General features: G+C 42.5%; 1 protein-coding gene across 1 annotated transcript in view; it reads right to left on the reverse strand.

The window, feature by feature from the left end:
* fbxw4 (F-box and WD repeat domain containing 4) overlaps positions 1 to 26,192 on the reverse strand; it is a 61,310-nt gene that overhangs the window by 3,707 nt on the left and 31,411 nt on the right. Inside the window, exons 6-7 of the mRNA XM_084736140.1 lie at positions 18,568 to 18,633; positions 7,028 to 7,168 (exon numbers count right to left, since the gene is read on the reverse strand). Of these exons, the coding sequence (XP_084592266.1) occupies positions 7,028 to 7,168; positions 18,568 to 18,633 (207 nt within the window). The remainder of the gene's footprint in view (positions 1 to 7,027; positions 7,169 to 18,567; positions 18,634 to 26,192) is intronic.

The following is a 26,192-nucleotide window of genomic DNA, read 5'->3' on the forward strand; positions in this document are numbered from 1 at the left end:
AGCCAGAGGAACCTCTTTTTTTCATATAATACCTGTCTTATGTAGTACTGTCAGGATTAAGAAAGTTACTGACTGAACCTTTAAAGAAAATTTGGTGTGATATTTTCTCTGCAGTGCACAGGGAGCTTTAGATTTACTTAAACTGCCAATACTGTATATTTTTTAATGTTTTGTTACCACTACAGAAACACCAGGTAACAACTAATGACAAACGGTTAAATAATGTGTGTACTGATTACTGATGGCTGTTGACTACCTGCTAATTTTACTCTTTCTATCAGCAGTACCTGGTCTATCCTGATGTGCGTTTATCTTTCACTAACTGCACAATTTTCAATTTCTATATAATAGAAATATAATATTATATATGGTGGTCTATATAATAGTGCTATATAAACTTACACTGAGCTTTATTGTAAAATAGCAGCTTTATGTGAATCATGACTGAAGCCTCTGTTTTGCAGGAAATGGTACTTTGAGTTGCTACTTCAATGAAAATCTTCCTTCCATACAAATCTTGCACTTCTTAACAAAAACTAAGCACCCATGACTATATCTGATATTCATCTCCAAACACTGTCATGCTTTTTTTACTCTTATAAAAAAGGTTTGCAAAAGGATTCTTCCTGAAGGTCTGAGGTTCTAGCCTGAACCATTTGCTTCTGAAGAGCCCTCTGTTGTAGAAAGGGTTTGTCAAGGGTTCCACTAAGAAGCCTTCTGTTAGGGTTCTTTGTGCCATAGTATAAGTAATATAGTGTGTTCTAGATAAGAATATAAAGAAATTCTCAGTAGAACACAATGAGTGTGTTCCAGATAAACCTCTTGGAACAAAAAAAGGTCATGGTATGCCCCCCTGGTGGGTTCTAGATAAAACCCTCAGGATATAAAAAAAAGGTTCTCAGTAGAACCCCATGGATGGGTCCTTGTTAGCACCCTTAGAAAGTGGAAAGGTTCTGGACTGAACCATTCCACCATAGAAGGGTTCTCTGTAGAACCTCTTATAGGAGCTTCTGGGTGATACCTTTTACAGATGTTCTAGGTAAAACTTTATGTCTTCATGTTTAGTTTAAGGTAGAACTTTATGGTTCTAGTTAGCACTTTTATTTCTCAGAGTGTAGGGTTGGGTGGCATGATAGAGAACGTGAGCCAATCTCCATTTAACTATCGGGATTAACCAAAGAGGTTAGTTTACGCATAGAACTGTTTCTCTTTTGAATTTTCAGAAAACTTACTAAATGACTATCTAGTTGAATATAGTGATATCACAATATAAAATGACAAATATTGTGATAGAAATGGTAACAGCTAGAATTCACAATCAGATTGATCATCAATCATACATTGGATCTATAAAGCACCATGCAGAATCTGTATTTGTTTTATTTGTCTATCACTGTGTGTTTCTCTTTGGTGGTGCGTCCCAACTTCCAGACAACCTGAACCTCCTGGATGACCCCAGGAGCCTTGTGAGGCCGGTGAGATCTGACCGTATGAATTATTGATATCTAAAGAGGGACCCCCCTCTGCCAACCTTCACCCCGGCCCAGCCCCTCTCACAGTCCCCAGAGCGATCTGACAATCAGATCTGATTTGTCTTACTTGACTGATCCTCCAGAAGCAGCCTGAGACCCTCTAACCCTAAAATATACCCTGGCCTCTCCAAACATGTCAGGGACCCCGCTGGCACATATACTGAGGAGAGGACTGCTGCGTTAATATGGACCCCACAGCTCAGCTCCATGTGCTCACACTGCTGGAAATAAAACAGGAGGCTTGGGATGATTTGCACACCATCCTCTGAGTGATATTCTGAAGCTTTATCATCCTGACAAGAGACCAAAGGAGGGAACAAAGGAGGTTTTCATGACATCATCACAATGACTGGGTTACTTTGACAAGAAATCTAAATTTGGTTTAAGTCTTCCTCACTTAATGAAAAACTGCAGTTGAGTTAATGTCAGATTTTAGTTCTTTGTTTTGTTTTATTTTGGTCAAGATTAAATCAGTTTATGCCCACCATACACAAGAACGATGTTTCCCAAGCTTTTTAGCTGAGGACCCAATTTTTTTAAAAATGACAAGTCACAATAAGCCTCATCAATACATTCTGGTAAGAGTTAATTCATGCATAAATGAATGTTCCTGACTATTTTTACAGCCCCTCCTTGAACCGCCACCTTATCGTGGTGGAGGGGTTTGAGAACCTGAATAATCTTAGGAGCTATGTTGTCGGGGGCTTGTTGCCCCTGGTAGGGTCTCCCAAGGCAAACAGGTCCTAGGTGACGGGTCAGACCAAGAGCGGTTCCAATGCCCCCAATGAATAGTACAAGACCAGGGATATCTACATCGCCCGGATTGGCGTTACCGGGGCCCCACCCTGGAGCCAGGCCTGGGGTCGGGGTTCGCAGGCGAGTGCCTGGTGGCCGGTCCTTTGCCCAGGGGACCCGGCTGGGCTCAGCCTGAATGAGCAATGTGGGCCAGGCTTCTGGTAGGGCCATCACCCGCGGGAGGGTTCAGAAGGGGCCGATGCAGTGTGGTATGGGTGGCAGTCGTGGGCCCCAACAACCCAATCCCAGGACATGGAATTTCACTATGGGGACATGGAATGTCACCTCACTGGGGGGAAGGAGCCTGTGCTAGTGTGGGAGGTTGAGCGGTACCGGCTAGAGATAGTCAGGGTCACCTCCACGCACAGTTGGGGCTCTGGAACCCAACTCCTTGAGAGAGGCTGGAATCTTTTCTACTCTGGAGTTGCCCACGGTGAGAGGTGAGGTGGTGTGGGCTTGCTTATAGCCCCCCAGCTCAGCCGCCATGTGTTGGAGTTTTCCCTGGTGAATGAGAGAGTCGTTGCCCTGCGCCTTCGGGTCAGGGATAGGTGCCTCACTGTTGTTTTGGCCTATGGGCCGAACGGCAGTGCAGAGTACCCGGCTTTCCTGGAGACCTTGGGAGGGGTGCTGGAAAGTGCTCCAACTGGGGACTCCGTCGTTCTGCTAGGGGACTTCAACGCCCACGTGGGTGGCGACAGTGTTACCTGGAGGGGTGTGACTGGAAGGAACGGCCCCCCCGATCTGAACCCGAGTGGTGTTCTGTTATTGGACTTCTGTGCTAGTCACAGTCTGTCCATAACGAACACCATGTTCAAGCATAAGGGTGTCCATCAGTGCACGTGGCACGGGGACGCCCTAGGTCAGAGGTCAATGATCGACTTTGTAGTTGTGTCAACTGACCTTCAGCCGTGTGTCTTGGACACTCGGGTGAAGAGAGGGATTGAGCTGTCAACTGATCACCACCTGGTGGTGAGTTGGATCCGCTAGTGGAGGAGGAAGCTGGACAGACTTGGCAGGCCCAAACGTATTGTGAGGGTCTGTTGGGAACGTCTGGTAGAACCCTCTGTCAGAGGGGTCTTCAACTCTCCCCTTTAGGAGAGCTTTGACCAGATCCTGAGGGAGGCCGGAGACATTGAGTCCGAATGGACCATGTTCTCCACCTCCATTGTTGACGCGGTCATTTGGAGCTGTGGTCGTAAGGTCTCCGGTGCCTGCCTCCTCAATCCCACTGACACGCCTTCCGTAGACGAAGCAGAGGCTGGGGACCCAGAGGTTGACTCATTCATCACCCAAGCTGAAGTCACTGAGGTAGTTCGGAAGCTCCTCAGTGGCAAGGCACCGGGGGTGGATGAGATCCGCCCTGAGTACCTCAAGTCTCTGGATGTTGTAGGGCTGTCTTGGTTGACATGTCTCTGCAATGTTGTGCGGCAGCTGGGGACAGTGCCTCCGGACTGGCAGCCCGGGGTGGTGGTCCCTCTTTTCAAGAAGGGGGACCGGAGGGTGTGCTCCAACTATAGGGGGATCACACTCCTCAGCGTCCTTGTTAAGACCCTGTGGGTCGTTTGTGAATGTGTTTGTCCTTTGCTACAGTGTCTCCTCTCCCCAGTGTGTGTGTGTTTTGCTCTCCAGCGTGAATTGGGAACAGGTGGCGCAGGATGATGATGATGAGGAGGATTGCTGCTGGGGGGGCAGAGCCCAAGGCCTATTTGAACGCCGGCGGCCTGCATTCTGTCTCCTCTCCTGCCTCTCTACCACAAAGAACAGCCAGCACGGTGTTGCGAATTGTTTGGTCAGAGTAATTTTTGTAGACGAGTAGACGTAAGATTGTTTGTATTTACTTAGAGAAATTGTTTGATAGATCACTGGGAGCATGTGCAGAATAAGCCTCAAGCTTTTGTGAAAATTGTAAATAAGTGTAAATACTAGGGCAGTTTAGTGGGGGGGGCTTTTATTTTTAACCGTGTTTTCTCCTGTTTATATTCAGTTAGGAGATCAGGTTAGTATTTTGTCATTTATTTTCTATTACTTTCGTTAGGTAAGTTCAGGGTTTTCTTTAGATTGTTATGTTTGTTATTTTGGCCTGTTTCTCCCCCTGAAGTAAATTAAAACTGCACCCTTTCTTGAACTTGGCAACTTGGTCGCTGGCCTTCTTTGGAGTGGGAAGACAGAGGGAGCACACTATCTGTTATGTCCAGGGTTCCCCTAGGCCAGGGCATAACACTCCCTGGAAAAGTCTATTCCAGGGTATTGGAGAGGAGAATTTGGCCAATAGTCGAACCTCGGATCCAGGAGGAACAATGCGGTTTTCGTCCTGGTCGTGGAACACTGGACCAGCTCTATACCCTCCGCAGGGTGCTTAAGGGTTCATGGGAGTTTGCCCGACCAGTCCACATGTGTTTTGTGGACTTGGAGAAGGCATTCGACCGTGTCCCTTGTGGCATTCTGTGGGAGGTGCTTCGGAAGTATGGAGTTCAGGGCTCTTTGCTAAGGGCCGTATGGCCTCTGTATGACCAGAGCAGGAGCTTGGTTTGCATTGCTGACAATAAGACAGACCTGTTCCTGGTGCATGTTGGACTCCGGCAGGGCTGCCCTTTGTCACCGGTTCTGTTCATTATTGTTATGGACAGAATTTCTAGGTGTAGCCAGGGGCCGGAGGGAGTCCGGTTTGGGGTCCACAGGATCTCATCTCTGCTTTTTGCAGATGATGTTGTCCTGTTGGCTCCTTCGAACCAGGACCTTCAGCATGTACTGGGGCGGTTTGCAGCCGAGTGCGAAGCGGCTGGGATGAGAATCAGCACCTCCAAGTCACAGGCCAGGGTTCTCGACTGGAAAAAGGTGGCTCGCTCCCTCCGGGTTGGAGAAGAGTCCCTGCCTCAAGTGGAGGAGTTCAAGTATCATGGGGTCTTGTTCACGAGTGAGGGGAGGATGAAGTGTGAGATTGACAGATGGACTGGGGCAGCGGCAGCAGTATTGCGGTCATTTTCCGGTGAATCTACGTTCCTACCCTCACCCATGGTCATGAACTTTGGGTCATGACCGAAAGTACAAGATCTCGGATACAAGCGGCTGAAATGAGTTTCCTCCACAGGATGGCGGGGTGCTCTCTTAGAGATAGGGTGAGGAGCTCTGTCACCTGGGAGGAGCTCGGAGTAGAGCCGCTGCTCCTCCACATCGAGAGGAGCCAGCTGAGGTGGCTCAGGCATCTATATCGGATGCCTCCTGGGCGCCTCCCTGGGGAGGTGTTCCAGGCATGCCCCACTGGGAGGAGGCCCCAGGGAAGACCCAGGACACGCTGGAGTGACTAGACTGTGTCTGAAGTGTCCGGGGAGAGGGAAGTCTGGGCGTCCCTGCTTGGACCGCTGCCCCCGCGACCCGGTTCCAGATAAGAGGAAGACAATGGATGGATGGATGGATATTTTTACAGCCATTTTCACATCACCTTATATAATTACTTTATTGAAAACATTTACACATATTAAAACTGTAAATGAGAGATAAATGCATTTAGGCTGACTTAAGAGGCCATTTCATTGTTTTTATTTCCTTTTATCAGGAAAACAACACAGGTCTTCTTTATAACTGAGACAAAATAAGCACATTTAGACAGAATTAACAGGCTCTGGTTTCTTCTGCTTAGTAAAACAATATGCACATTTTAAATGCTTTATAAAAGGTACACTGCAATTATAAATCTTACATTTGCAGAATTTCCTCCATAGTTTAGTTTTTTAAATTAAATTATTTTTAAAACATCTATTTTGTTGGTCTAAAAGTAGTCATATGTAACATACTGATTGAAAACATTGGAATCAGCCCAAGTGATGGATGTAAGCTACCCCAAGCTCTATTAGACCCCGAATTCCCAGAGGAAATACTGAGAAGGGGGACCTCAATGGTCCTTTTGGTCTCAAGCATGTTGTGGTAAAGATCTACAGCGTTGTACAGTAGATTCACTATAGGTGTCCCTATTTAAATAAACAGATCTTACAGTCACTGAGATACACTGAGGAAAATACATTAGCAGCACTGGTTAAAATAGTTAAATTTCTGCATGCTAAGAGGAAGTAACATTATTATAATTATTATGGCTGGGTTTAAAAAATCAATTCAAAATGATTATTCTTTGTATGGTCCAGTATCGATTCATAAAATCCCAAAATCAGTCTATTAATATATGCCTTTTCTCGTATGGATGTGTGGTACAGCCTGCAGTTTAACCCTGTTAGCCTCACATGACCAGCTTTAGGCACAAGATCTCATAGCACAAGATCTTGTCATGCACAGTTTCAGTAACTGTGGTGTGTTGAGCAAGTCATGTTTATAAAAAGTACATGATTAATGTAACTACTTTGGCGTCAATGTTAACATTAATATTTTTAATAATGGACCAGGTTTGAGGGTTCCTTATACAACTGACAGCATTAATTGAGAAGTAAAGCCCTTTACAGAATCTCTGTCATATCTCAGCAAAATTGGTATTATAACTAAAAATATCACCAACTGCAATGATACAGAATTGAATCAAATCGTGAATCAGAATTAATCAAATTAGGACCTTGTGAAACGAATCAAATCGATTTGGGAAATCTGAATCAATACTCAGCCCTAGTTTTTATGGTCACAAGATAAAATCTTCAGGAGCACCGACAGCTGCACTGACTCTTCAAGTTGACCCTGACAGAAGAGAGATGGCAGCATACCTTGGACTGAGTCTGAGGTCCCACAGTCGAATGAAGGTATCGTAGCCGCAGGTGAAGAGCTGGAAGGGAGACTCAAACACCATGTCCAACACACCAGCCCCACGACGAAACTGTGAGCCCAGACTGCACATACACTCCAACCTGGTGGAGGAGAGAGGGATGGAGGAGGATGGAAGAATTAAAGTGGCAAAATTATTGTCATTTCATTCATCATCAGTAGACAGTGAAATAAAAGTGATAAAATACTTATGCATATAGTATCAATCTGCAGTTCGGCTTTCATTAAAATGTTGTGATACAATATTTTATACATAGTTTATTGAGGCTAAAAGTGAAATTACCCATACAGTGATTTATACATTGCATTTATTGCAGTATCTGCCTTGATAACTTTACTTTTCCCATCATGATTTCATTGTGCATAGCAGTGGCAGTTAGATGAAATGATGACTGATATTTTCCTACAGTAGGATTGACGTACCATCTCAATGAGCCTTGAAGCCAGTTTTTGAATATCTTCATCCTAAACCTAAACGACTGCTGAGGCTCTTTGCTGGTGATTTCAAACAAGTGCTGGGTACAATGGGACAAACAAGTCCGAGGTCCCTGTCTCCATTCCCCCTCATTTGTGAACAGGACCCTGAGGTACTTGAACTCAGGTGGGGCAGTGACTCACTTCTAACCAGGAGAATGTAATTTGACATTTTCCAGCAGAGAACCATGGCCTCAGACGTGGCGTCTCATCCTGACTGCTTCACACTCGGTTGTTAACTATCCCAGTATGTACTGAAGCTCACGGTCTGAGGCCAACAGAATCACATCATCTGCAAAGAGCAGAGAACCGATTCAAAGTTCCCCAAACCGGACAGTTTGCTCCTTCTGGCTGCACCTTCTTCATGAAGATGCCAAACAGGATATGTGACAAGGACTAATCCTGGCAGTCCAACACCCACTGAAACCACACTTCACTTGCCTGGCTTTATGATGTGTAAAGTTAGAAAGCAAATGACCATTATTATTATGGCTCAAGTGAATCAATAAAGGCTGTGTGCTTATTGGCTCACTGACACTGGTGAGATTTGCTCTGTAGGTATCAAAATTTGGTATAAAATGACAAGACACATTTTAGTTGACGTGTATTAAAATTCTTGTTTCATTCGGTGTATAACCTACCTATTTTTACATTGGGAGAATGTAAGAATCACTTTAGGCCTACAACAATAAATGAAAATAAAAATGTTCAAATAAGAATCATTATTGATTCCCAATTCTTTTTCTGTCAAAGCCACAGGGAGACACTGCAGAGGTGCAAAAGAGCTGCTTGAGGCTCTGGAGCTGCAGATTGCTGACCCCTGACCCTGTCAAATTAAATAATTGACAGATCAAGAAATTTTACCACATTAATGCAAATTTACATAGTCTCATGGTGTGGTCATGGCACTGTATTGTCAAATAAAATACATGCATCTTCCTGTTCAGATGCACAAATGGCTAGACTCTCTCCCAACAACTACTGGGTAAAAAACAAAATCCTAGGCACATCTGAGATGAGTATAATTTTGTCATGTTATTACTCTTTGCTGTCATGATTGCTTTTAATGCCTTTATTTTAGCATTTCAAGTGATATTTTCTGTTTTGAATGAAAATGTGGTTATTGGACACAGCGTGTTGTCTGTGTGTCACTGAGCCTGGATTAGTGAACATCTCTGAATGGACTGGGGACACATAAATTGTGTGTATGTACTAGTGATAAATAAAGTTTGTGTGTCTGGCCTGATGTGGTGTGACCTGTGTGTGTGTGTGAGTGTAGCTCCATGCAGCACCATGCTCTTGTGATCACAGCGCTGTCCCGCTTGCTTCTCGCCTCTTGATTATTGGAGAATAACTTGCACTCAGCAGGGCGGATTATTGCAGAATAACTGTCTCTTTGTTGCCATTTAATACCCTCCATGACCGTGACTGTGTGCGACTCTCGCACGTTTGATACCTGCACCGTAGCAACCATTTAAAGGGGGCCGCTGGCCTTGGCGACCGGGCAGCCCTGTGCTTCGACTCGTGCCCCCCTCCCTCGCCCTGGAGCTCAATCCGCAGGCTCGGGCTGGTAATCCCCCAGCCTTACCCCAGGGGGCCTTCTTATTGGACCAGGGCTTTCCCCACAGGTTGCCTTATTGGGTGAGAGCTTTCTCATTGCCAGGGTCTCATGACTAAGCCCGGGCCAATGGGGAGTCTGTGATGAGGCTGAGTTTGTGTCTGTGTGGGGTAGTGACCCCTCGTTTTCCCCTTACCACTAAAACCAAGCAGCTTAGCACATGCCACACAAAAAGAAACTCATTCAGGCCAAAGGGATACGAGCCTGCTCATTCATAACTAAATAATGATGTCTCCATCACAGCACCACCTCTCCAACTAAGAAGAGATCATCAATTCATAACCCTGCCCTCTGAAATCCTTCAAAGTCCATGATTACAATCTTGCACTCCTCTGAAAAAAGTGCAAAAACAAACTCAAATGTGAGAGGAAAATAAAAACTAGGTTTCCATAAAATGGACCTGACATCTGCACATGGATCTTAAAGCCAGTAATAGCACCATGCGATGAGCTGGTGCACAGTGCAAAACAGCAGGGATTCTCAAATTGGTAGGTCACTGGCTTTTATAGGCCCCGTGTGATTACAGGATGGAGGTGTAAGCATATAATCTGTCAGAATGACTGTATCTGTTTAGTGAGCAGCGGCACAATGTTCTGATCTGACCAAATCCTCTCTACCACTTGTCTGGGTCCGTCCTGTTGAACACCTGAGTCTGGCCTCCAGCATGCCTAACTTGCAAAGTGTCACATGGCAGGTTCTAAAACATAGCTGACTGGCTGAGTCATAATCATCACACACAGTCTGTATGCAGAGGGTTAGTGATGTACTCAGGAGAACACACCGTCATACTACTGGCTGCAAGCTGTAAAAAGCTTGTGTCAAATACTGTTAAAGTCATCAAGCCCAAATCAGTGGAAATGTCTATAATACAATGCTGTAATGCACGTGGATCATGTTATAAGTGGGGTGTTTTGTCATAAAAATTGCTTGAACTAAATTACGTGACAAAATAATCTATAATGTATAATGCTTCTCTAAAATGCTGGGGGCATGTCCACTCTGCTGCATCAGTATCACACACCACTACAACCTGAAACCTGAAACATGGATGCTCCATCTAGCAGCTTTATTGGACATGTCCAGGCATGTTTGAGCCAGAAGAGCCAGAGGTATTTTTTCCTCTGTGTCAGGTTATTGGAACTGAAGTGAGCTGAAGAGAACTGCTGGGCTGATTTGGACTGTGAGAATCGCTGAAGGTACGTTTGAAAATAACTGTTAGGGATGGTGAAAGGAGGGAGAGGTGGTGTTATTCATGTGTTGGTTCATGGAGCTTTTATAATGTTAGGGGACCATGGCTCCAGCATGTCACCAAGACATGTTTCAGGTACACTCAAAAAATCCTGAACACAAAAATTATGAACAACAGTTTTATGATCTAACTCTACAATTCAGTACTACATAATTCTCAGACTTTTCACATGTTTTCAGCAATATTTTTTAACACATATAATGTCTTTTTCCTTTACATAGACTTTAAGTTACACACATTTTGACTAAGTCAACACTGACTATTGTTTTTACACAGGAAATGAACAGTGGTCTTTTGGGTGAAAGTCCTGTGTTTAATTGGCACATACACCCATCCATTCCAGCTCCTCCACTGAGGGACTTTCTTGGCCTTTATACTATGTCATTTGATTTGATGGCATTGAAATAACACTAGAGGGCCAACTACAGCATCATAGTTTGAAAAAAAGGGGGCACTGAGTGAGCTTCTGTTTTTGATGTGCTGGGAGTGAGAACAGGTTGGTCAATTAGGGAAAAAAAGTCAATATGTCAATAATGCTTCATCAGCACTAAAAGACTCAAAACTACATATTCCAACCTGTATGTCACATGCATAGTACACTGTAGAACATCAAGTTTTTGACATTGCAAACAAAATATTAGCCCCCAGTTCAACACGGCAATTCAGAAAGTATGACCAACAGTAGAAGTCCACACAGCACTTATGACCATTCTATTTTTAGAGATTTTCCCATTATTAGGACCTCATATCATTTGTGTCTTTTCCATGGCAGCCTGATCAATTTGTGATGTGGCCCCTCATGAAAAATAATTGCCCACCCCAACTCTAGAGTCATGATGACGATGTTTTTGAGAGTCAAAAATATAAAATATTGGGGACAATTGAGTATTGCCTTTATATTGGTAGGGACATATCCCTACTGTCCATACCCAAATCAACACCTATGATTGTAGGCCAGTACCAGAGACTTGAGCTCATCAGGAGCTGCAGCAGAAGCCAATGAGGTGAACAGAGAAGAGGAGTGCTGAGGGAAGACTTTGGGTTGGACAGGTCTCATGGCAGGAGAGGACAAAGTCACAGTGACAGGGAGATGACAAGCACCAGGGTGAGGACCTGGACTTCCTCTTTAGTGAGGAGGATGTGTCCTCACTCAAACTGAAGATCAGCACCCAACCTCAACTTTGACCCTCTGCACTGTGTGTTGTAGTTGTGTGCACACAGTTTTCCTGTGCAGTGAAGGATTATTAGCAACTCTTCAGGTGTGCTGACTTTCACTTAGACCTCCAAATAAATGTTTTAGATCATCTGGATAAACAACCAGCTTGTTTGTTTGTGTTTCTTGACCTGTTGGACTTTGTTGTAGTAATGTTTGCAGGTCTAAGTTACTAAGTGAGTGTTATTTTGTGACTTATGAATCACCATAAACCAAACTAAAAACAAAGTCAGAGAGCTCAGACCACCCTGATGAAGACGAGATCGATAAAACATTTTGGAATTAAATCATTGTATACTGGAATTGTGCAACTTCTTTCATTTGGATGGACAATGAATCCTACCAAAAAGCAGAGAAAGAGAATCCTGGTTGTTAACCTAATCCCAACCCTAATGAGAATGATCCTCACCATTAAAATAACAACAATTCAAATGGAAATCATCGTTTTTGGAGAGAAATAATCTTGCTGATTGAGAACAAAGCAGTTTGAGCTGCAGTGTGGCAGCTACTTTGTGAGATGGGTAGACTGGTGGCCCTGGGGGGCACAGACTTAGTGATTGTTATGAAGGGGCTACTGGCTGTGTGACATACAGGGTCTAAGTCCTGATTTCAGCCTGTCTGGTCTCACTGCAGGAGTCAGGTTGGCTTTAGGGGCCACACACACGCAGGTTGTGAAAGGAATCATTAATGAATTGACAATGTTGAAAAAAATAGAAGAAGCGAAGGGAATTATCCTTTAGTGTGGGGACAGTTAAAGAAAAGCAGTGTGTGTTTTTGTGTCAGAAGTGGCTGGAGGCTCTTGTAAAGTTAAGTCTGAGCTCTAAACAGGAGCCTGGGGACGCACTGAGAAACAGGCCCTCTTGTCAAAAGCCGTCAGACAGGTAGAGAAAAGAAACCCTGCTGAGGTTTTTACAAACCCTAAAACAAACAGAGGGGAGCCACGCAACCTGCTGCACATCCACCCAATTTAGCCCGCACCTCTGAGCCGGCTGCAGCAGGGGGAACGTGAGAGACAGTGGAGAGGAGGGCCGCTGGCTGCTGGGACCCATCAACAATGACCACTTTCAAAATGTCACATACACGTGTGCGCTGCAAAGACAATACGCCTGCAATTTGTATAACAGAGCGTCCACCCCGACGCAGACATTTCAGTTTCAGGAATGTCAGGAATCCTAGCCTGGCCATTTGATTGTAAAAAAAAAAAAAAGGAGGTCTCCCTTTCTAAAGGAACAGAGGGGAATCTTGGGAGTTGGGAGTGATGGTCAGGGTTCTTTCTCTTTGATGCTTTTTTCCCCCTCTGTGTTTAGCCATGAGCGAAGACACTGTGAAAAGTTGGGGTGCTGCTCCAATGGCGCCACTTGTGTGGGATCCCCCTCTATATGGCTGATCATAAGACCTCTTTGTACAGCCGAGACGAAAAAAAAGGACACAGAATTAATTGCAGTGGAGGAAAAAAGAGAAAGTGTTAAATGAAATTAAAATCAAAGCTGCAAGAGCTCAATGGGAGCCTGGGCTTTATGACCCCCCGTCTTCTCTAAGTGTTACCATACAAGTTTACAACCTGCTGTTAGCGTATCGGTGCCAACATCAAGAAAATGATGGTACAAATGTAGATTAGTCACGGAAAGCATCAAAAAGGACTGAAATGATCAATATCTAACTTGCAATTATTAAAAAAAAGGTTAAAAAATCTGCCAGGTTTGCAATATCAAGACAATATCTGAAGAAACTGTAGTGTGAATGCAGGTTGTTGAAAATCTGACACTAGTAGAATTTTTTGGTTTATTTTGTAGGTAGAAGCAGCTGATGGAGTATGAGAAGCTGGAAAAGTGGGAATGCATCTTATTCGTAAGAATGGGGTTGAAAACTTGATTAAAACTCATAATGTATGAAAGATGTGGAGCATCATAAGGTTTGAACGGAGTTCCTGGCTTACGTTTCTTCTGATTTGAAAATTTTCAAAAAATCTGGTTTGAAAATCTGGTTTGAAAATTGCACTTTTTCAAAATCACAATCTCAATGCAATAATAACTACAGAAGACATTTTTTGAAGACATTGTGGTGTTGAAAGGCTGACAATAAACTGAATTGCTGGCTTTAATTTGTATGAAGAAGCAGCTGGAGGAGTATGAAGAGTTGAAGCATTGAATTAGTATGAATGGGATTTAAAATTTGGTTAAAACCAATAGTGAAATTTAAGATACAGAGCATTATAAGGTTTGAATGGAGTTTCTGGCTTTAAGTATGAATGACTAGATAGTAGCCAAGGAAGTTGATAGTTACTGTCTAAACTTTCAGTTTATTACAGCTTGTTCAGATATTAAAGTTAATAATGTCTATTCTGATTTGAAAATTGCACCCTTTCAAATCGCAGTCTCAATTGTTCAGCATCAACCGTGTTTAAATTCAACTTCTCACTGCTTGAGCGGTGAGCCAACATGTTAAACAGCATGCCATAAACAAGTGATCTGATTTATGACAAACACAGTGAGCACTTCTGCTTGTCCTTCAATGTAAACATTTCTCACAGTGCCGCCACTATTTTCCACAGACACAGACAGGAAGTGACTGCTGGAATCCTTCCTGGAAGCTTGCGATGTCTCTTCTGTGATCTCACTGCGGCAGCAGCTGTTTTGCTGCTCGTTGTTTGGTGCTGCAGGTGTAACAGTGTCGGGTTTATGATGTTTTGGCTCAGGTGGATGTTGAATCAAAGGCACACGCAGTAACACTAATGCACAGGGTGTGAGGCTGATGCTGGTGGGTGTAGGGGCTGCTGGTGGTGTGTCATAGGAGGAGAATGTATCTGCAGTGTCTGAAAGTATTACTGGAATTGTGGGTGAGCCAGTGTGTTAACAAGGACATGCAAGTTATTATTCCAGGATGTCTATCACCATGTTAAATGTTTTTAGGACCTTCTAATGCCAGGATTTAATTCAATTTAAGGTTGATTTTGCAACATATTAAAGATCAATTTTGACACTAATGCCTGTAGATGTGTTCCTGAGTACGTGTTCAAAATCTGTTAGACGGAGATGATAAAGGGTCAGCTGATTCTGTTCTGATGTGAAACACATACACAGTGCCTGGCTGTGACAGTGTGAGCGCTGATTAAAGTGGTGGTAAGATTTAATGGATGTGATAACAGTAAATATGAAGAATGCACCCTGATCACCCTCACCCTGCACCCATCTGATTGTACAACCACACACGGCCTGGTTTGCTGCTCTCAGCAGCTTATCAGATAGAAAATCACACCGGGGGGATTGTGTGTATGTGTGCGTGAGACAGTAACAAGCTGCCTGGATGATAACAACAAAGTCATTTCACCCTCAGGCTCAAACCGCAATCAACCTGCTTATCTGCCATTAATATTTGGACAAGAAACAACTTTTTAAAAGTAGACTAAGACAAGATGGAAGTTCCTTTAGTTGGGCCAGGGACTAGATATGAAGCACTTTGTCAGACATATAATATAGTATGAAACATTGTTGCATTCATCTATGCATTACAGATATATCTTTCTAGCATTCAGCATTAATTCACATATGACAGACCCACTGTAGAAACAGCCCACAGTGCTGCTGTCATTATTAGTATGTGGTCCACAGAGGGAGTGCTGTCACTGCTGCAGAGCAGTGCTTGGTTCAACACTGATAATATGAAGGAAAAAGTGTGTTCTCACTTCTCCCACAGGCTGAACTATTGATGGGTTTTAAAACATGCTTAGTTGTTGAAGCCTTCAAGGGGCAGTTCAGCCCAAAATCAAAAATACATATTTTCCCCTGCTCTGTAGTGTTGTTTGGATTTGGATTTCTTTGGTGTGAGGTGCAGAGTTAGGAGATATCAGCTGTAGAAATGTCTGCCTTATCTCCAATATAATGGATATAATGACCCAGTTACTCAAGATAATCCACAGACCTTGTTGTAAGCAGTTTCATGTAGGAACTACTTTCTTTAGGCAGGAAGTAATTCTGGTACGTTCTACTGCAGAAAGAAAGTAGTTCCGACATGAAACTGCTTACAACAAGGTCTAAGAATTATTTTGAACAACTGGGTCATGATTTCTGCAGAGACAATGCTGTTGAGCTTTGAGCACTACTTTTTGACAAATTGTATGTAAAGCTGGATCTTCATAATTTCATCCATGGAGATAATTAGCGGATTATTAGCAGTCTAGATCTGAAATATAGTATAGTATAGCATGTTTTCATTGGTGTATAATCACCTGAAAATAAGAATTGTTGTGTTTTCATTACCATAGGTTAAGCCCTTTATATCTAGAGAGGGAGGAGTTCCTCCTCATAGAGGCCGCCATGTTGCACCTCCATGTTTCTACAGTAGCCCAGAACAGACAAACCAGTCACTGGCTCTAGATACAGCCTTTCACATTTTGCAGGAGTTTCACAGCCACCATACATTCTCCTGTACACTAGGAAGCTGAGAATGAGTTGAGGTGTTTGCAACCTGGAAGCTCACCACTAAACCTAACTAAAGTAAATCCTGCACACTGGTCCTTTAATTTTCTTTAACATAAGACATAAGAGATAATAACTGAATGATACTTTTATTATAGTCATCACAAGAATGTGAAATACATTTAATGTCTCCCTCTGTGTGCTTTAAACATTGTCCTGCTGTAGTCTTCAGCATTCAGTCCAGACTTCTGCCACCTAAAAATTATATTTATTTATTTCCAATGTGCAACACAATTACAGTCTGCTGCTGATTGTGTTTTTTAATCAATATAATAATCAAAATTGAGTTTTTAATGTTGTGTATAAGCTTTTTGTACCTTAGCTGATAAAGTAAAAGTGACATGGAATATTCCTCAAAGATTTTATTGTGTTTTTGTGGACGGTTTTGTGAACATGTTGCTTCATCATGAATACATTTCCATGTCAAGGTTGGGGGCATTTTTTCACATCTGGCCAGGGAGAAAAACCAATCACTTGGACTGTAGAGGACACATGCATTATCTGGGTCTGTTACACCTTGTAACCATGTCAATTTCCCTCACCACCTGCAACCTCCAGAGTAACCTGCCCAGCCGTCCCTTCCCTCACTCTCCCTGTGTGTCTCCTGTCTTCTCCCCTCCTCAGATTTCCCCACCATTTGGGAGCAGGAAGCGGCTTTTTGTGTCCGGCCCTGTGCTGTGTCGTGTTGGCCTGTTTTAATTGGCCCAGGTAAAGCTGGGAATTACAGCAGCCATGGCGGGATGTATCAGGTTTAAGCCTCTCCTTTCAGACACAGGAATTTTCAGAGGCCCCTCATTTTGAACTGCTCTTTGCTCAAGACTGGTGTGTTCCATGGTGTTTTTAAACCTGTGCTTCACTGGTGCTGCGTTCGTCCACACATGTGGAACATTCACATCAACAGAAGCCATGGGGGAACACTGACCTGCTAAACTGGGTAAACAAGAGGATGTTTTTTTGCAGTGGAACTTAACAAGTCATTTTAAATACTTCTGTAAAGATGACCTGTCATTGTGCTGACTTTGCTTTTTTAACATGAAACCAAACAACACCAGCATTTGTTCACAGGTCAGTCTTAACTGAAGAAAAATGGCAGCGACATCGATGTACGATCCACAGGCTAATGTTTCGTGTACGTACATGTCTATGGTCCCACTCATCTACTGTTCCCACCTCCCTCATCCTCTCTGGCCTTTATCACCTCCTTGCCTGCATCTCATTTCCTCATCAGTCTTGCAGATATTTACCTGGTCCGTTCCCACCCATACTCTGGCTGTGCTCGGAATCTAGGGCTGCAACTAACAAATATTGTCATAGTCGGTTAATCTGTTGATTATTTTCTCAATCAATCATTACTTGTTTGGTCTATAAAATGTCAGAAAGTGTTTATTTCCAAATGTCCAAGATGATGTCCTCAAATTTTTTGTGTTTTGTCCACAACTCAAAAATATTCAGTTTACTGTCAGAGAGGAGTAAAGACACCAGGAAATATTTAATTTTAAGAAGCTGAAATCAGAGAATTATGACTTTTTTCTTTAAGAAATTCTCAGACTAATTAATCAATAATCAAAATAGTTTGCGATTAATTTAATAATCAATCATTAAATGATAATCGTTGCAGCTCTATCGGAATCTGTGTATGTGGATTTTGTGAATGTGAGAAATGCCTGATACTAGATTGGCAGGAATTCCTTAATTCCTTAACAGCCAGCCGGCCAGTGAGCTCATAGAGCTCTGTTTCTCAACAGTCACTCAGAGCACTGCAGCCAACGCAGCAGACGACTTCAACAACATCTCTGTCTACTGTGTCATATTTAGAGCTGCTTTAGGTAAACTTTATTAGATAACGTGCCATAAAGTGATTTTAACGTTACTTTATTTGTCTCCCTTAGGAGAAATCTGTCTGGCATAAAGGGAAACTGCTGCATCAAACCAGGCATTACATTATAAAAACAATAATAAGAGTATTTCATAGGTCACATGTTTAAAACAATATCTTATGGTCATAAAAACTGTGGAAACTAGTCACCACATTCCTCACATTCATACTGGGACAAATTCTAATGGCATAATACTACTACCCAGGTGTTCAGACACACTTACAGTGCCACACTGATTGTATCGCCCAGTTTATACACAGTATATCTACTGTACTGCTACTTTTATCTGGATCAAACAATCATAACATGCACATATACATGACCTCCAGTCTGTGTATAGTGTGCTGTAATGGCATACTTCATTCTTAATTCAAAAGGCAGTCTGCAGTACATATGAGGAAAAGAACTGCTTTAATGTTGCTTAAAGAAAACCCCATTACAGCTTGACTTTCTATTAAGCAGGATTGCAGTGCATGCTTGGAGAAGCACGTGGGATAACAAAACATCTAAGCAAAGTGACCAAAATGTTAATTGTCTTGCTGTGTAGAGTGATGTCAGATCAGCTTCATGACTCACCGTTCAACATCCCAGATACGAAGAGGGGAGAAGTTCTCACAGCATGCAGTACCTGTTACAAAGGAGCTGTAAACACAGAGGGAGAAGGGGAGACAGAGAGAGAGAGAGAGAGATACTGAGTATTTGAACCAACGGAATTAAACCTTCACAATAAAACCCAAAATTTTAATGACAATAACAACAGCAGATAAAATATGTTATTGCCCTTTTTTTTGTAAATATACTTTGCTTGTAAATGCACTTTTTTGGGTAAATACATTTTTGTAAATGTATTTCTAATTATGCAATTTTGTCCTGTTTCTGTAGTGTGTTGTATTTTGTATATCTGCATGTGTGGTCACATGATGTGTGGTGTGACCACCATTGGTTGTATATATGGAGGTGTGCATGTCTGATGAAGGGCTGGTGCCCGAAATGTCACATGTGGTGATACTATTAAATGTACTAAAGGAGCAGTTTCTGGAGTGCGGACCTATTTTTGAATTTTTGTAATAAACAATCACCAACAACTTATTTACTATATCACATGGCTGTGTTAAATTTACCTGTTACCATTTAATTGTTAATTGAGTGGTATTTGGACCAGTGCTTGATCACACTATATTACATTATTGATTAATTTGTCAATTATTTCTCACATTGTGAGAGCCCAAGGTGACACCCAAAATGTTTAATTTTTTCAAATTATGTAAACAGGACGGATTGTCCCATAGTAGACCTAACATGAACAGTTTCAAACTTCATATTCAACTATTTATTCATGCAGATTAGGATTACGGGTGTTCCAGGCAACTAATTATTACCACAAATTTTAATTTAGACTAGTCGACTAGTCTAACAGTAAGAAAAGAATCAGCAGTTAAAACTGAGCACAATGTATGAAGTGATAATGTTCAAAACTTTAAATGCTGGTGAAATGTGTGCCACTTTGTCATTTCATTCATTTTCTGTAACCGCTTATTCCTGAAGGGTCGCAGGCTGCTGGAGTCTATCCCAGCTGACATTGGGTGAGAGGCGGGGTTCACCCTGGACAAGTCGCCAGTTCATCACAGGGCTGACACATAGAGACAGACAACCACTCACACTCACATTCACACCTACGGGCAATTTAGAGTCACCAATTAACCTAGAATGCATATCTTTGGACTGTGGGAGGAAGCCGGAGAACCCGGGGAGAACCCACACAGACACGGGGAGAACATGCAAACTCCATACAGAAAGGCCCTGCCCCCGCAAGCTGGGGGGTCGACAGTGCTAAACACTGCACCACTGTGCTGCCATGATTTCATTATCAGAATAATAAATAGTAATATACATTTCCTATCATCAGATTATTTATCATGCATCCCTAATTAGAAGTAATATTTATTTTAAAGCGTTCCACTCACACATTTTCTTTTTTTTTTTTTTTTAAAGATATTTTTTGGGCTTTTTGCCTTTATTGATAGCGAAAGCTGAAGGTATGACAGGAAAGGGGGGTGAAGATAGAGGGGATGACACGCAGCAAATGAGCCGCAGGCGGGATACGAACCAGCGGCCACTGCAGAGGACTAACAGCCTCAATACATGGTGCGCACGCCCTACCGACTGAGCTATAGGGGCGCCCACTCACACATTTTCTAGTTTATCAAGGCCAACTGAGTACTAATGCATTTAATTTATTGACTTAACATAACATTTTTCAGGACAGGAAAAACCACCTGGACATGATGAGCAATGCTAGCAACTTGCTAGAGTATAGATTTGAAGTTAGTTCCAGCAACTTTAGCTAGCTAGCCAGAAAGGAAAGGGAAAAGATCTTCATATCATCATAAAAGAGGAGATTACTGTTACTAGAAGACAACTTGCTCAGAAGTTCTTCACAACTGTTCCAGTGAAAACCACTGAATAAACTACTGTACAAAAACAATACAAAGACAGGAATAGTGAATCCAACAGTTTGCTCCTCTCTTAAGAAAGTGTTCATCCTGACAAAGCCAGATAAGTTTTAAAATGACTGATTAGGTAATGATTCTCCTTGTTTTCACATAACAGCACACACACACACACACACACACACACACACACACACACACACATACAAACACACACACATAGCCTTGTCCCTGCCTCCATCCACCACACATTGTTTCCCAGCAGAAGAAAAGAGAATAAAACTACAACAGTCGTGATCCTTTGATTGGAGTGGCAGGTTGGAATTAGCAGCCTAGGTATGCACAGTGAATGCCATGCATGTGGAGAGGTGGGGGAGCTGTGAAAGGAGAGGGGAGGAGCGCTGTGGGAGCGGGCTGACGAGGTGTGTTTGGGTGTTAGAAGCTATGTAGAGGGTGGGGTGGTGACCAGGGGTGCTGGTGGTAGGGGGGCTTCTGTTGGGCCGGGCCACAGTCTCAGGGCTTAGTGCCCTCCTACAGGGTTGACGGACAGGGGGGAGGACCCGCCTTTTTCACACACAGAGACAGTTACTGACAAGTGCTGCTGGCTAGAGGAGAATACTGTAGATGGAGGCACAGAGACAGATGCAGACAGAGAAATAATACACACTCCAGACCAGTTCCATTTAATACACACTCCAGTCCCACTTCTGTGGAAACATGAAGTGGGAGAAAAAGAATTTGAGGGGTTTTTGATTTTTACTCTTCAACTATGCTGGGAAATATATTCTAAAAGATCAAATTCTTGGCTATTAAATCTTTTAACCTAGTGATGAAATGTTTTATTCAATGTGGACGTCAACCCTGTAAGATCTGACATAGTTGATGCCACACAGAGTTTTCAATTCACGCCATAGTCGTAGTGAGCAGCCATTTTGTGTCTCAGAGTCTCTTAATGTTAATCAAAATACACATTTTTAAACCATAATTCTTATTTAACTTCAGAGTTATAGTTTGTCTGAAAATAGACAGTATACCAGTGGTTCAGCAGTATTTTCGCTTTTTTTAAACAAGAAACTGAGACAGGGGTCCTTAGGGTATAGTCAACCATTTTTATGCCTGATTAAATCATGTTTTTGTAAAAATCTGACGGAGTTGACAAAAAACTGGGACACAATTTTAAAGGCCTAATATTTTCATAAACAAGATGATTTATAACAAAGATGATTGTAATAGCACATTTGTATACCTATGTTACCAGTAGGTATTGATAATTTTAGATTTTAAAGGCTTTTAACACATTTTTTAAATGCTTAAAATTGTGAATTCTTGTCTGAGAGAAGGCTGTTTTCTGACAGAGCAAGTTCAGAAATTAAAAAAATGAAAGCAAGCCAAAAAACATGTCATAAATTACATATAAATCCTTTCAAAATAAAAATGTAATTAGATTGTTAGTATTAATAATGTAAAGATTTCTTTTTAGGTCAACAAAATTTGTCCCAACTCTCAACAATGGGTGACATATTAAAAAACATGCAAATATTGCTTGTGTTTTTTTTCCCCTTTTTGTTTGGTAAGTGTTAACAATAGTCAGCTGACTTTTGTTGTCATGGTGATTTTCATCATGGTTAAAGTGGTGAAACCATGGCAGTGGTTGGTTAGGATCAGGCATCAAGATTACTTGATTAGGTTTAGGAAAAAATCATGGTTGAGGTTAAAATAAGTATGTTACTTATGTAAGTTAACTAGTTAACTTGACATTTTTGTCTCCATGGCATTTGTGAGTACGATTCAATCCTGCAGGATTCAATTTGATTATAAATTAACCTGAAACACACTTAAATCTTCTGTAGATTACTCAACTCATGTATAAGACATAATAAATAATGAAGAAACACCTATTATTATAGTTCCAAGAAACCAAAGAAATATTGTAAACCTTTAAAATTATTTTTATTTGATTTTTTGAATTTATTTTTATCCGATAAATGACTTGAATGATTATTAAGTTATCTGCAATTTCACTGTTTTAATTCTTGTGACTGAACAAAACCATTAACTGACACAATCTCAGCATTAATGCAGCAAATGTTTCAGGTATTAGGAATCAACTCTTAGCATCTATTTCAATATTTTATTGGCCTATCAAGATGACACCACTGGTTGTGGAATATTCACCTACCTCTCCTGTAAACAGACTGTTAAGGATTAATAATTTAGTTATTCTGAAGGATATAAAAGTGCTAACAAGTCACTTGCAGCCTGCAGATAAACCAGATGTCTTTATGTACGGGTAAGAAAATTCCAGAGATGGTTTCAGGCACTGACTGTATGTATATTCAAACCAGAAACCACATTTATGTTGACCCCGAGGTTAACTCCACGCCTGTAAACCACAGCGAAGGGAAGTGAGCTATTAGCTCCAGCTGTGGCGGAGCATAGGTCAGGACTGCTGTCAGAACGTGACGCAGGTCTGTACCTTCATTTAACCACTCAAATAAGACAACTAGTGCTACTGTCCTGCTGTCACTCTGTATCTTTTCTTTACTCAACAGTTTGCCAAGTTTAAAAAAGAAAGATAATAAAAAATTTTATACCCCAAAAAGCAGATTCTCTTAACTTTGGAGAAAGTTTCTGACTCACAGAGGTGTGCATTTTGTTCAGAGCACTATGCTGAAGACAAACATTTATCTCATCAGAATGGGACATGTGACACTGTGGACCCAGCATACATCTCAGAATTATGACACACTTATTTGAGACATGATTGGCTGAGGGCAGCATCTGGTAACCTGTGGCATCACCAGAAATAAACACTAACAGATGCCATTAAAATAGGTCCTGTGTGAGATTAAGACACTGAAAACAGACACTGAAGTAGGGACAGAGGCAGATTAAAAAAAGTTAGAGGAGGTTCACAACTTTTCAAGTCCATTGTTATACAATAGTTGCATGTACATACAAAATGACTGATCTCTGAAATGAAGGGTCTTTTTACACCTGTATTGTTTGGTTTTTGAGACTTTTCAGTTTGACCCAAACCAAAATAACAGGTGTGAAACCTCTCCTGGACCACAGTTCATCCCAAGCAGCCACACGTACTTGCGCACATCCCTGATGTTCACACCTGACATGAACTGAACTGAAAGTGGTAAGACACCCCTGCCCTTCAAGGTGGACCACAGACCAGTTGTTTGGTCTGCACCAGAGTTTGAGACCGGCTTTCGCACCGACCTGAATGAACTGCATCAAGGGAGTAAAAGCTCCTGAGTTCGGTTCAACCGGAATAAACAAGGCTGGCGTGAGCCCACCCTTAAAATTCATGCTACCAGGATGCCCCTACACAATAACCCATTTCATAAAAGTATTATTTTCTAGATAACAGCAAGAACCACTACTTTTGTTTTGTCTGAACACTAGGGCTGGGTATCAGTACTCACTACCTTTAAGACATTGATTGAAATAACTAGTACAAGTAGTATCAAAACTTCTCCAGTCAAATGATACCTGCATTCAATCCTTTTGGTACCCAGATCTAGAAAAAATGACTATTTAGATGGTTTTGCTGCAGCCAATCACCAAGTGTTCTTCATAAAGAACCTTCAGAAAAGGGATTAGATGAAGTACTTCATTGGGATCAGTATCACTTTAAGGGTACTAGAATTGGTACTGGTATCGTAATTTTTCAAACAATACTCAGCCCTAAAAACAAAAACACCACCACAAAATGGTCGCAGATGTAGTCTGGACTGCATTTTCTATTGAAAGTGTTCCTTCTGTAGTTATTATTATGCAATATCCCACCAATGTCCTTCGTTAAACATTGATAGACTGAATTCACTGGAAATTCATCCAACTGATGAGTTCTCTAAAAGGACTATTACGTAAAACGGCTCCGCGGCGGTCCAGACAGCTCCGAACAGAGCTGTGACTGAGGGATGCTGTTGGCATCAACACACGGGGGTGAGGAGTGGGATGTGTTTGGGGTTGGGGGTGGGTTAAAGGGGTAGCAGGATAGGACAGGGGGGTGGAGGGCAGCTTAATGGGCCTGACAGGCAGCTGTCAGGCCCATTAAGCAGCGCGGCCCGTTGGCAGGCCCCCGGTAATTAGTGTTGGGTAAACTCATTTATGGTCCAAATGGGTCGGGCAGGGCCAGGACCAGTATGCGCGGTGGGTGACCTCTGACCCTACTGACACAGGATACAATAGGGTTACGCTCACACTCACTATCTGGACCCTATTACTCTCCATTACTCACATTACTCACCCCTCACTGGGCCATGGCGCTGGCAGAGGCAGGGCAGGGGACACCAGCCATACAATGAAAGAGCGACTCCCCCCTCGCCTCCCCCAGCTCTCTCACCCCTTCTGAAGCACCGAGCAGGCCTGATCTGGGGTCAGAGCTTGCACTGATATTATAGCTGCTAAGGTCAGAGCCTCTCTCGCCTAATGTGGGGCAAGTATCCCCCCTAAACACACACATATGCACACACACACACACAGTCATATCTGTGACCAAAGTGAGTCACCCTCCTCTGCCCACTCTGTGCCCCCCCCCCACTCCTCCTCTCATCATTAGCAGCACGCTGGGCCTCCGCTGCCGTTTGGGTAACCTCATCAGCTGGCTGTATTATCTAAGGGCCTGTGTGACAGGGTCACACAAACTGACTGGGTCTTCAGTGGGAACACACACACACACACACACAAATCACAGATATGAGGAAACACACATTCTCATGCACGTAAACACACACTCATTCATACAGGCTGAATCATACACACACAAACAAAGTGTGAGAGCCCCTGCTGGGGGTTGAGTCCAACAGTACCAACATTGTTAGCTCCAAATCAACACGCTGACCGCACAGGGAGCACCACACTTTCCCAAGACCACCACCGGCTCGCTGCTGCAGTCCAGACTGTCAGCATTCTCTGATCCCAGATCAGTTCACACCAATAACTTTTTCTACGGGACAGTGTTCATCTACAAGTCTGTGGCAGTTGAGGCTGCTATAATATAATATATAATATATGACTCTGGAGACTGATGTGTTAAATGATTTTACAAAGTATCGGTACAAAAATCATACACGGTATTTCACATTGCTAGGCCTCTACCTGAGAGTTTTCACATTAGGTACAATTGCTTCACACTAGAGTGGTGACGATAACAGCGTTACCAGGGTCAGAGGATGCCCACCGTGGGGTTGAGCTCATTACCGTCATCACTACAAATGTTATTTTGAAATTTCAATCGCATGTTGAGATCACTGATCCATTATTACATCTGTGGATCAGTGCTGTCACACACAAGTCAGGAACACAACCTCTGATCGGTCGAAAGACTCATCCAAGGCACCTTGGGATTGCCTATGGGCGGCTAACAACATGGTATCAAAGAGGACATTGGGCGTTGGATTTATCATGGATTTATTTTAACACGTCTCCAAGAAGACGCAACGCTTCAAGGCTGGATTACAAAGCTTCTGAAAGGGATACGATTGCAGCGCAAAAGTTATAGAGGTACAATGCCAGCGTTAGCATTAGCTTAGCATTAGCATTTCCTGCTTAGTTTACTTTGGGATTTTCCTTGTCACTGATTCAACAGTTGGGAAACAACAGACGAGACTTTTCTTGGTGTTGAGAAGCTGCAGTATTTATTAACTGACACACTGTAACCTGAAATGAAACACATTGACAACTTAGTGTTTATGCTCCGCTATGAGCAGCATCGTCGCTTGCCTGCTGCTTCTT

The sequence above is a fragment of the Lutjanus erythropterus genome, chromosome 14 (genome assembly GCF_056507025.1).
Source record: "Lutjanus erythropterus isolate fLutEry1 chromosome 14, fLutEry1.hap2, whole genome shotgun sequence".
Taxonomy (NCBI): domain Eukaryota; kingdom Metazoa; phylum Chordata; class Actinopteri; order Lutjaniformes; family Lutjanidae; genus Lutjanus; species Lutjanus erythropterus.